At 48.1% G+C, this 12,026-nt stretch overlaps 1 protein-coding gene across 5 annotated transcripts in view; it reads right to left on the reverse strand.

Annotated features, from left to right (window-relative positions):
• POGZ (pogo transposable element derived with ZNF domain) overlaps positions 1–11,952 on the reverse strand; it is a 22,139-nt gene extending 10,187 nt beyond the window's left edge. Inside the window, exons 1-10 of one of the 5 annotated variants that reach the window (XM_042027974.1) lie at positions 11,479–11,952; positions 6,753–6,877; positions 5,295–5,470; positions 4,762–4,888; positions 3,954–4,133; positions 2,915–3,124; positions 2,271–2,380; positions 1,153–1,463; positions 566–720; positions 197–297 (exon numbers count right to left, since the gene is read on the reverse strand). In XM_042027974.1, the coding sequence (XP_041883908.1) occupies positions 197–297; positions 566–720; positions 1,153–1,463; positions 2,271–2,380; positions 2,915–3,124; positions 3,954–4,133; positions 4,762–4,888; positions 5,295–5,470; positions 6,753–6,876 (1,494 nt within the window). In that variant the 5' untranslated portion in view covers position 6,877; positions 11,479–11,952. Of the gene's footprint in view, positions 1–196; positions 298–565; positions 721–1,152; positions 1,464–2,270; positions 2,381–2,914; positions 3,125–3,953; positions 4,134–4,761; positions 4,889–5,294; positions 5,471–6,752; positions 7,171–9,554; positions 11,298–11,478 lie in introns of those variants that run through there. The other 4 variants (XM_042027810.1, XM_042027893.1, XM_042027741.1 and 1 more) reach the window with 4 other exon arrangements.
• Positions 11,953–12,026: the final 74 nt, after the last annotated feature.

Consider the following 12,026-nt stretch of genomic DNA (forward strand, 5'->3'; position numbering starts at 1 on the left):
GGGATTTGGGGCATTTTAACGGGATATTGGGGTGGGAAGGGAAATGGAAAGGTTCCCAATTAACGGGGAAAAACCCCAGGGATTTGGGTCATTTCACTATCAGGATGTGGGGGTGGGAAGGGCATCTTACGGAATTACTCTGGAATTTTTGGGGGCAGAATTGGGAATTGCAGGTGGGTTTGTTGAATTCCGGTACCTGGCACACGTAGGGCATCTCCCCAGGCTTGTGGGTGTCCTTCATGTGCTGCAGGAAGAGCGGCTCGCTCTCGAACGCCCACTCGCAGATCTTGCACTTGGCTGCCCCAAAAAACATGGAAAAACCATCAGGATTTGGGAAAAAATGTGGGAATTTGAGGGGTGAGTGGGGTTGGGGGGAACAGAAGGGGAATAGGGGAAATAAAAGGGGGGGAAAGGGGGGAAAAGGGAGAAAAAAGGGGGAAGAGGAGAAAAGAAGTGGGAAAAGATGAGGGAAGAGGGAGAAGAGGAAAAGGGAGAAGAGGGGAAAGGAGGGGAGGGGGAAATTATCCCAATTGAAGGATGGAAAAGTCCCTGGAAAGGCACTGACTGGTGGACTCGTAGGGGCTGTGGACGTTCTCCAGGTGGCACTGGAGCTGGAAGGGGGTGTTGAAGTGGCGGTAGCAGTGCTGGCAGATGGTGTGGACATCGACCTCGCCGTTCTGCTGGTCCAGCTCCACGTGGTGCTTCATGTGGTTCATGAACCTGCAGGGAGAGAATTCCCAAACACTCCCATTCCTCATCCCGGAAAAATGCCCTCTGCACACCACGCCCAGCTCATTCCAAGCCCCATTCCCACATCATTCCCAGGTTACTCCTCACGGGATGCTGTTCTTGAGGCGCTCGGTGCAGTGGGGAGCGGCGGTGCCCCCGTCCTGCTGAGCCTCATTCCCACACTCCCAGATCATTCCCAGATCATTCCCAGATCATTCCCAGCCCATGCCTGGATTATCCCTGGATTATTCCCACCCCATTCCTCACCCGGTGTGGTTCTTGAGGCGCTCGGTGCAGTGCGGGCAGCGGAAGGACGTGGGCACCCTGGGGCAGGGGGGCACCGGTGCCCCCATTACCCCCCATCCCCCACCCCCCTATTCCTGCCCCATTCCCAGCCCGGATTCTCCCGGGATTCTCCCTCACCGGATGTTGTTCTTGAGGCGCTTGGTGCAGTGCGGGCAGCGGAAGGACGTGGGCACCCGGGGGCAGGGCGGCAGCGCGGCGCCCTTGCCGCCGTCCCTGCCGTAGTAGAACTCATCCACCAGCATGATCAGCTTGGCCTGCGCGGGGTCGGCCCCGGCCTCGCCGGGCTCGGGCGCGGCCTTGGGCGGGGTCGGGGGCGGGGCCGGGGCCGCGCCCTGGGCCGGGGACGGGGCCTTGGCCGAGGGCGGGGCGGGCTCGGAATCCAGGGATTTGCGTTTCTTCAGGAATTCCACCAGCTCCGGGCAGCAGTACTGCGGAAAGGGGGGGGTTCAGGGGTTAAAACTGGGGCTGGGGTTAATCTCTGCACCTGAAACTGGGTCTAGGATTCATCTCTACTGGTTAAACTGGGTCTAGAGTTAATCCCCACTCATTGAACTGGGTTTGGAATTACTCCCTAAGTGTTAAACTGGGTCCGGGATTAATCCCTAAACATTGAACTGTGGCTAGAATTAAACCCTACTCGTTAAACTGGGCCTGGAATAATTAATTTAGAGACATTAAACTGAATCAGGAATTAATCCCAACTCATCAAACTGGGTCTGGAATTAATCCCCCCACACATTAAAGTGGGTCTAAAAATAATTAATCCCTACTCATTAAACTGGATCTAAATTCAATCCCTACCTGTACCTCGAAATAATTAATCCCCACACGTTAAACTGGATCTAGAATTAATTAAAACTGTGTCTAGAATTAATCCCCACACGTTAAACTGTACCTAGAATTAATTAATCCCCACACATTAAACTGGATCTAGACATAATTAATCCCTACACATTAAACTGTACCCAGAATTAATTAACCCCCACACATTAAGCTAATTATTAACACTAACAACCATTAAAACCAATCACTAATTAAGACTAAACAGTGCTGAAACAGCGAAATCCCAGAAAATTCCCGAGGAAGGAATCCCGCTCATTCCACCCCCAATTCCCTCCTTTATTTATCGCTATTTAAACCAGGAATTAAATCCACCTCCTGCTGCCCAATTCCACCAGGAATTGCCCCAGGAAAGCTGGGAATTTTCCCTGGCACTCTCCCCGGGAATGACTTACACACATGTGTCCCCGCAGCGCCTCGGTGACGCGGAACTGGGCGTCGCACCTGGGACAAACCTTCCGGCCTCCGTCCTGGAAGTCGAAGTTGGGAATGGGGGAGGAGCTGACTGTAGCGGGAAAAACACGGGATCAGCCACAGCATCCCCAAACCCGCCCGTCTGAACCCAAATTCTGCATATTTAACCCTGATTTAGATCAAGCTGGGGCTCCTGATGACATCAAATTTATGGGACTTAAATCAAACTATGGCTCCCGCTGATGTGGAATGTCCCTTACGTTATTTAAGTTTTGCCTCCCAATGCCATGAAATTTAAGGGATTTACCCCAAATCTTTTTCTCCAAATGCCATGAAATTTAAGGGATGTACCCCAAATTTTTTTCTCCAAATGCCATGAAATTTAAGGGATGTACCCCAAATTTTTTCTCCAAATGCCATGAAATTTAAGGGATTTAAATCACCTTTTGGACCCCGACGATACGGAATTTCAGGGACTTCCATAAAATTACGGCTCCTGGTGACGTGGAATGTCCCTTAAACCAAGCTCTGACTCCCAATCCCATGAAATTTAACAGATTTACCCCAAATTTTCCCTCCCAACCGCCCCTTACCCCAGCCTTTGGGGTTTTCGGGCCCTCCTGACCTTTGAGGGAGGCGGAGGAGGCCGAGGCCTCGGCGGCCGTGCCGCGCTGGGCGCCGGGGCTGCTGTTGGGCACGGCGAGGGGCGCGGGGCTGTGGCCCAGCGAGGGCACCGTGCCCAGGGTGTTCACCATCTTGGCCACCTCGGTGCCGCCGCCGCCGTCGCTGCCGGGCACCCCCGGCCGCTTCACCGTCACGAAGCTGGCGATGCTCACTGCAGGGGGAGAGGGTTCCCATGGAATTCCCGACGGGAACTGGGCTGGGAATGCACCCACCCCGTCCGCTCGGTCGCTGGGGCTTCGTCAAGGGTGGTCTGGACAGAATTCCCATTAAATTCCAGCCAGGAATTCCCCTGGGTGAATCCCATCCCCCCTCCACTTGTCCTGGCTCTCCCTCCCTTGAGTCTCCAGGAGAGATGGTTTTGACCAAACTCCAATGGAATTCCAGCCAGGAATTCCCAAATTTAACCAGTTCTCAAACCAACAAGTGATGATGAAATAGCCTAAAAAATTCCTACTTTTGGGATTTCTACAGCCCCAAACTTAACCAGTTCTCAACCCAAGAAGTGATGATGGAATAAGACTAAAAAAGTCCCACTTTTGGAACCCCACGTTGAACCAGTTCTCAACCCAAGGATTGAGGATGAAACATTCCAAAAAATCCCATTTTTGGTACTCCCACAACCCCAAACATAACCAGTTCTTAAAGCAAGAACTGATGGTGAAACATTCCTGAAAAATAATTTCTTGGGGACTTCTACACCCCAAATTTAACTGGTTCTCAAACCAAGACCTGATTATGGAATATCCTAAAAAATTCCTATTTCTGGGACTCCTACAGCCCCAAACTTAACCAGTTCTCCACCCAAACTGACCCTGCTGTATAGGGATAATTGGAATCATCCCCTATTTTCCAGGCTGGGAAGAGACTCTCAGCAAAAAGCGAACTCGGGACCAAACCCCAAAGCCCATCCCTGGATGCCGTGGGTTTCCCAGGATAAATCCCCCTGGAACTGGGGCCGGCAGTGGGACGTGGTCACTCACTCTGCTGGGGTGCCTGGGCCTGGGGCACGGTGCTGCGCAGGGTCAGCGTGGCCGGGATGACCGTGGCGAAGGCGTTGGCGCCCGGCCGGCCGGGGCCGGCGCTGCCCGGCCGCACCTGGGCCACCGGCGAGAACACCTGGGGAACGCCAACTGCTGGTTTAACAAACTGGGTACCTGGGGCTTCAAACACAAAGGGAGAGCCGTGATCCGACCCCGTTCCACACAACACCTGGGAAAAGTTCGGGATCGACGCCTTTGCTCGGGATTTACAGCTCATTTCCAGGGAGGGTTAATCCCGAGATATGAAACTGGACCCAGAATTAACCAATCCCCACCCACTGGGTACCGGGCGCTTCAAACACAAAGGCAGAGCCGTGATCCGACCCCATTCCTGTCACCTCCCAGACACCAAAATCCAGGGAAACTCGGGATTTACAGCTTTTTCACAGCCTGAAATCCGGGGAAATTCAGGATTTACAGCTTTTATCCAAGCGGGATTAATACCTAGATATTAAACTGCACCTAGAATTAATTCAAACTGCATCTAGAATTAATCCCTACACACAAAACTGGGCCTGGAATTAATTAATCCCTACGCATTAAGCTGGGTCTAGAACTAATCCCTACACAAGTATTATTGTGGGGCTGTCCCAGGCGTTACCTGGCACGAGGGGGATGGGCCTCACCTGGCTCATGGGGCTCTGCACTGGCCACTCACCATCACCACCACCATCATCATCATCACTATTAGCATTAATAATCATTATGAGTGATTATTAATGGTTTTGATTAATGATGATTGAATTACCTGGCACGAGGGTGATGGGCCGGACGGTCTGGCCCTGCTGGACGTTGAGCACGATGCCCACCTGGTTCATGGGGCTCTGCACCGGCCGGACGTTCCGCACGGGGAATCCCTGGAATTGCACGGATCCCTCAGGAAAAAATATCCCAAATCAACCCAAAACATCACCTGAGATCGGGGTGGGGGCTGGGATTTAGGATTGGGGTTGGGACTGGGGTCAGGATTGGGATGGGAAAAACAATATCCCGCAGCCAGACTCCAGTCCCCTCTGCTTCCCTTAACACCCGAAAATCTTCTCCCAGGGATTAAAATATTTGGGAAGAGCTCAAAATCCACCTGGGATTTCCTGGAGCTTCCCAGGAAAATCGAACCAAGCAGGAAAACCCGCAGAGACACCAAAGTCCCATTCCCACAGCCCTGGGAAACCTTCAGCGCAACGGAAGAACAGCATTAAAAAACCACAGGAAAAGGGGATTTTTTCCCGGGAGAGCAGGTTTTCCATGGCTTTTCCATGGCTTTTAGGGTGGGGAACTCACCTGGGTGGTGATGAAGATGGGCTGGGTGCCCGCGGGGGGGTTGGTGCCGTGGTTGGCGTTCTGCATCAGCTGCACCGGCCGCAGCAGGGGCTGAGTGACCACTGCCCCCAGGCCGGCCGGGGCGCTCTGCGCCAGCAGCAGTGACTGCCCGCCCGGCTGGACAACGGCGTTCCCGCCTGGAAAACACCCGGAAAAATCCCTGGGAATGCGGGAAACATCGGCGGGGAAAGGGGGGAAATCGCTCTGCTCACCCATGTCCCACCGAGGGTTTTACCCCGGGGAATTTGGGGGAGTTTTGAAGGAATTGGGGAAAATACGAGGAGAACGTGGGGATCCTGAACTCCTAAAAAAGCTAAATTCCCAAATCAGCTAAATTCCCACCTGGAAAACATCAGGAATGTGGGAGAAAAATCAGTGGGGAAAGGGGGAAATTTGTTCTTCTCATCCGTGTCCCGCTGAGGATTTTAGCCCAGGGAATTTGGGGGAGTTTTGAAGGAATTGGGGAAAATACGAGGAATGCTGAATTCCTAAATAAGCGAAATTCCCGCCTGGAAAAAGCAGGGAAACAACAAAGCTGAAAAAGCTCAAAAACCCCAAATTAAAGAAAAATAACCCAAAATAAAAATTAAAATAAAAAATAAACTAAGAAGGTGCCAGAGCAGCAAAAGTCATCCCAAAAAAGTCCCACACAATTAAAAATTACTCAAAGAAAGAAACTTACAAAGAAAAAAAAACCTTGGAATAAAAACCCAGGAAAACTAAAAAAAAAACAACCCCAAAATTTATAAATTACCAAAGCAACAAAAACCCAAATTAAAAAACCACCAAGACATAAAAAATCCCCAAACCCACCCAAAAAACCGCCCTGGAAATAAAAACCGAGAAGGGGCAAAAAAATCCCAGGAAAACAAAAAACAAAATCCCCCAAAAAATCAAATCCCAAAAAGTCAGAGCAAAAAATCCCCACCCAAAGGGAAGAACCAAGAATTTAATTCTTATTTAACCCCTAATTTGGTTGAATAAATTAATTTATTGCCACTGGTTTGATTAATTAATGAGCAGGAATTCCAGTGAAATCCCCGATTTCCCCACTCATCCCAAACTCCCAGGAGGAGCAAAATCCGGGAGAAGTGCTGAGAGATGTTTCTAAAATAAAAATTCCATTTTACACAGAAATCCTTCGTTTTTTCCTTCACACCCCAACTCCTTTGGGAATCATTTCTGTTTTCCTTTTTCTCTTTCCAACAGCTGGAAAAATCTCATTTCTCTTGGAAAAAACGGGAAAAAGCCATTTCCTGCTTCCCAAATAATTATTCCCAGCTCTGTTCCCTGCCACGAATGGGTTAAATTCCCCAAAAATTGGGATTTTCAACAACAAAACGGGAATATTTCGAGGAAGGGATGGATCCAAAGCCTGGAATTTTGCCCTGAAAGCCCTGGAATTCCAGGGGATTTTACCGGTGGGATTTTTTTCCATGGAATTGTAATCCTCCACCACGGAGTCCTCGATGACGTCGCTGATCTTCTGCCATGGCTCCAGCTCCTCCTCCTCGCACTCCATGAAAAGATCCGTGTCTGCCATGCTGCCGGAAGGGGGAAAGCGGGAACCGTGGGTGGGAAACTCGCAGGGATGCCTTTCCCAAGGGCAGGAGGAGGACCAGGGCTTTTGGGTTGGTTTTAGTTCCCAGAACTCCAAGGAAAAAACCAATTAAGGTTTAAAATCCCTGTTTCTTCCCAAGGAAATCCACGGAATTTGGGAGGAAAGTTCCTGGGAGTGACTCAAAATCGGGGTATTTCGCCTCTCCCACCGAGGAATTCCAGGGTATGTCTTCGGTTTATCATCCCTGGTTTTTTCCAGGGAAATCTCTGGAATGGTCTTAAATACCAAAAAAATAATAAATAATAATTGATAAAATTAATAAATAAATATAAATGATCACAACTTAATAACCCCAAATCCCTGCTCATCAATCAATCAATCAATCAATCTATACACAGATTAATCAGGGGTTTAAATGTGGCCATGGAACAGAAAGAGGCCTAAAATTCACCTTAAATAATTGAAAATTTAAAATTAATAAATAAAAATGAATTCTTCAAATTTAACACTTCACTGCCAATAAATATAATAATTAATATATTTATCTATGAAAAAAGCAGGGGTTTAAATGTGGCCACTGAAGAGGAAGAGGCCCCAAAATTAGTCTTAAAATGCTTTAAGTAAGAAAATATTAATAAATAATAAATAAACTCTTTAACAGCTCAATGCCTGCTAATAAATTAATTAATTTATTTATACATAGATAAAGCACAGGTCTAAATGTGGCCACTGAACAGAAAACCAGGCCTAAAACTGGTCTTAAATTAGAAAATATTAATAAATAATAACTAATAAATTATTTAAATGTAATATTTAAATCCTGCTACTAAATTAATTAATTAATATATTTATACATAGATAAACCAGGTGCTCAAATGCGAAACAGAAAGAGGCCTAAAATTAATCTTAAATTGTCTTAAAAGAGGGAAAATGATAAATAAATACGAAAGAAGAATGAATATTAATATTAAATAATCAATATTATTAATAAGGAATAATAATTAATAAACCCCATTTCCTACTCCTCCAGTAAATCCCCATTATGTCATTAAGACAAAATAAATCAAGCAAAAAAATCCGCTTTATCTCGGACACAAGCACCCCAGAATTCCAGAGCTTTTCCCCAAATCCACTTTATCCCGGATATAATCCCGGTGTTTCCCCAGGAGGAAAATCACGGAGCTGGAAAAACGGGACCAGAGCTTAAAAACTCCAGGAAATCACCGGGAAAATCCCTCCATAAATGAAAGATTCCCGAGGTTTTTCCACCTGAACAGGGCTCCCCGGATCGCGGGTTTTACACCGGGAATTGCCCTGGTTTTGTGATGCAAACGCATCCCAAGCGCTTCCCATTGTCCCGAATGTTTCCCATTAGCCCAAGCACCTGCGGGAAGCCGGGCATGGCTTTCAGGTTTCATTCCCGCCTGGATGTTCCCTGGATTCACCCTGGGAAAGGCACTTTCCCAAGGATTTTTAAAAATTTAAAATCCAAAAAAAAATTTAAGATTTAAAAAAAATCCCCAAATATTTTTTGTCATCATCCCAAAATTCCCAGCTTGGAATCAGCGGCGGGAGCTTCGTTTTGAGGCTTTTAATTAAAATTAGAATCAAATAAAATTTAAAATAAAATAAATACAAAAATAAAAGTACTGATAAAATTAAATTAAAATTAAATTACATTAAAATTTAAAATAAAATTAAAATTTAATTTAAAACAAAGGTAAAACGAAAATTAAAACTAAAAATTAAAATTGAAATATAAATGAAGTTATAAATTAAAATATAAATAGAAAAATTTGAAATAAATAGAAATAAAGATAAAAATAGAAATAAAACCAGAAATAAAATAAAAATAGAAATAAAAATTAAAATTAAAATATAAATTAAAATAAAAATTAAAGGGGACTTTTCCTGCTGGAAGTTCCTGGGAATTCCAGGGCAGGAATAAAGAGAAATTCCCAGCTCCAGGTGAGCTGGAAAAGCAAAGAGATGAATTTTGGATAAAGATGGAGCGAAGAGAATTACAGAATATTATCCCCGAGGGATGGAGAATATTCCTGCTGTGCCCAGGATTCCACATCCTCACTCTCCCCATGGGAAAACCCAGGGAAACCCCCCTGCTCTGCTCAGATCCAGGTGGGAAAATTCCGGGATTTGGGATGTCCATTCCCACCCTCCTTCCCCAGCTGGATTCCAGCTGTTTTGTTCCCTCCCTCTGGCTGGGAAAGAATTCCAGGGGTAATTCCAGCTGCAATTCCATTTATCCTCCCACCAGGACAAGTTAAATCATTTGAAATGACATTTCCTAACCCCCAAACCAATCCCGAGCCCTACTTTTAAAGCTTTATTCCCATTTTCCAAGGGAAAAACGCAATTCCCGGTGAATTTACAACTCAAAATCCAAGGAATCCGAGGTGGGAATTCATCCACGGATTGGAATTATAAAATATTTGTAGTTTTCTTTTGAAATGAAATTCCCAACCGGATTCCCAGCAGGAATCCACAGCCACAGGTGACTTTTTTTCCAAGGAATTTTCCTCTTCCCTGCTCTTTGCTGGGTTGTACCCCAGGATTTGATGGAATTCCGATGCATTTATGGTGTTCCCAACACCCAAACCCTTCCCCAAAAATGCATTTTAAGATCCTGGAATCTTCCTCACCTCCTGAGAATCCAGGAAAAATCCTAAAATTAGGACTGCAGATCCAAAATTGGGATTTAAGATCCAAAACTGGGATTTAAGATCCTACAAAGAAGCTCCAGGGAATGTTTTAGGAGAGAAATTAAGGCAAAAATCAACTTTTATGTCCAAGTTTCCCTCCTGAGCAGCCACTTTTCTCCATGATTTTCCCAAATTCCACGTTTTCCTCAAGAATTCCCTTTTTCCCCACTGATTTTCTCCCTGATTTTTGATAATCTGCCTTCAACAAGGAAAAATAATTTCATTTCCAAGACCCCACGAGGGTCAAATCCAAACAATTCCCACCAGAAAAATTCCCAAAGGTGCTGGAAATAACCAAAATAAAGCACTTTAATGGCTTTTCATGATTAATTAACACAAATTAAATCTGATTAATTAATGAAAATCCACTTTGGATGAGGTTTTCCTGATTTTTCTATATGGATAGGAAGGAGAAGGATGAAATCCCAGCCTCCAGGCCAAGGGAGATTTGCTTTTTGCTTCCCAAACTGACTTCACACTTCCCAGGATTTTCCCAATTCCTGGATGTTTGAGGGAAGGCCACGCTGGCTGTTAATTAAATGTAATTATTAATTATTATTAACCTTTAATTACGGTGATTTTTATCTACCTCAGAGCCGAGGAAACCCAACCACTTCCTGATTTTTTGGGATTGTTTTCCCAGCTTCCAGAGGCTTGGAGGTGTGGATTTTTTTGGGAAGAGGCAGAACATCCCATGGTTCTGCCTGTGGGATGGGGGACACCAAAATCCCATTTTTTTCCCCCATTCTAGAGCGACTGGAAGGAAAATCTTCCACAATTCCAGACTGGAGCAACGGAGAGAATTCCCAGGGTGGGAAGCACTGGGAAGAGAATTCCAATAATTACGGGATTTAAATAAAAATTATGCAGGGATAAAAATAAAAATTAACCAGAGGAAAAACGGAAGAGCAGGGTAGGGAATGGGAATAACTCCTGGATCCTGGGAAAAATATTTCCCGAAGGAAGCAGCAGATCCCTCCCATCCTCTGCCCCCACTGGGATCAGGTGAATCCCAATAAAATCCTATCTTTGGGAAGCAGGATCCATCCCTCTCCAGCTCCCTGGCGCATTCCAGCCAGAGAGAATTCCTGGAAAACCTCGGGATGGCATCAAACACCGGGAATTTGCAGCCTCGGGGGATGAAATTCCAAATCCTGCTGGAGGGAGGGAATTCCTGCGGTCCTGAGCCAGCCGTGGGGAGATTCCCTTCTCCCAGAGTTTTGGGATGCCGGGTTTGTCAGGATGAGGGCAGGGGAGCAAACGAGGAGAAGTTTTCTTGTCTTTTCCTGCTTGGATCCGGTTGGGATGAGGGGATGGAGCCGCTCCTGTCACCTGAGGGTGACACCGGAGGGATGGGACAGGGACAGGGCAAGGAAAGCCTGGGAAGAGGCTGAGGAAGAGGAGCAGGATGGTGATCCCAAACCCCTGAGGAGAGGGGTGGGACGGCAATCCCAGATCCCTCAGGAAAGGGTTGGGATCCCAATCCCAGACCCCTCAGGGCGGGATAGCAACCCCAGGACCCTCAGGAGGAGGCTGGGATATACCAATCCCAAATCCAGTGGGATGGGATGGCAATCCCAGGACCCAGTGGAAGAGGGTTGGGATACCAACCCCAGGATCCTGAGGAGAGCGGTGGGATCCCAACCCCAAATCCCTGAGGAGAAGGCTGGGATCCCAATCCCCGATCCCTGAGGACTGGGATCCCAATCCCAGCACCCTCAGGAGAAGGTTGGAATACTAATCCCAGATCCCTGAGGAGAAGGTTGGGACCCGAACCCCAGGACTGCCAGGAGAGGGCTGGGATCCCAGTCCCAAATCCCTGTGGCCGAGGGGCTCCACACGCCCGTGGAGAGGGGGGACTCACTCAGCGAAGGTGAAGCACCAGCAGGCCAAGGATGATGAGGGGGGGTGGTCTCACCCTGCAAACCGCTGGCCACAGACCCCCCCCTTTTCCGTAACTTCCCCTGAAAACCGGGAAAAGGCCGTTTCTCCCGAGAACTCCGGGAAAAGCCCCCCGCCACCCTCGGCGTATTGTGGTGGCTAAGAAAGAGAGCGAAAAATAATCCCCGTGCCCAACATGGCCGCCCACCAGCGAAGCAGCGCCGCCAAAGAGAGGAGGGGGCGGCAGCACCGGGAGAAGGGAGGAAGGAGGGACGCGACCGCCCCTTCCTCACCCCGGCGGTGGCAACCGGGGGGCGACCCTGAGGGGACCCCCGGTGTGGCGGGGGCAGCGCGGAGGGAGCGGCGACGGGACCGCATCACCGCCGCCCCCCTCCCCTCAGGGCTGCCGCTTCACCGCGCCCCCCGGCCGTGAGGGCTGCGCGCGGATCACTCCGCGTCCCTCAGCGCCCGCCGGGGCCCGGCGGGAGCGGCCGCCGGAGCCGCCGCGGCTCCTCCCCGGCCCCTCCTCGG

Source organism: Corvus kubaryi, unplaced genomic scaffold (genome assembly GCF_017639235.1).
Source record: "Corvus kubaryi isolate FWS band 111438036 unplaced genomic scaffold, C.kubaryi_AGA036_p1.0 119, whole genome shotgun sequence".
Taxonomy (NCBI): Eukaryota; Metazoa; Chordata; class Aves; order Passeriformes; family Corvidae; genus Corvus; species Corvus kubaryi.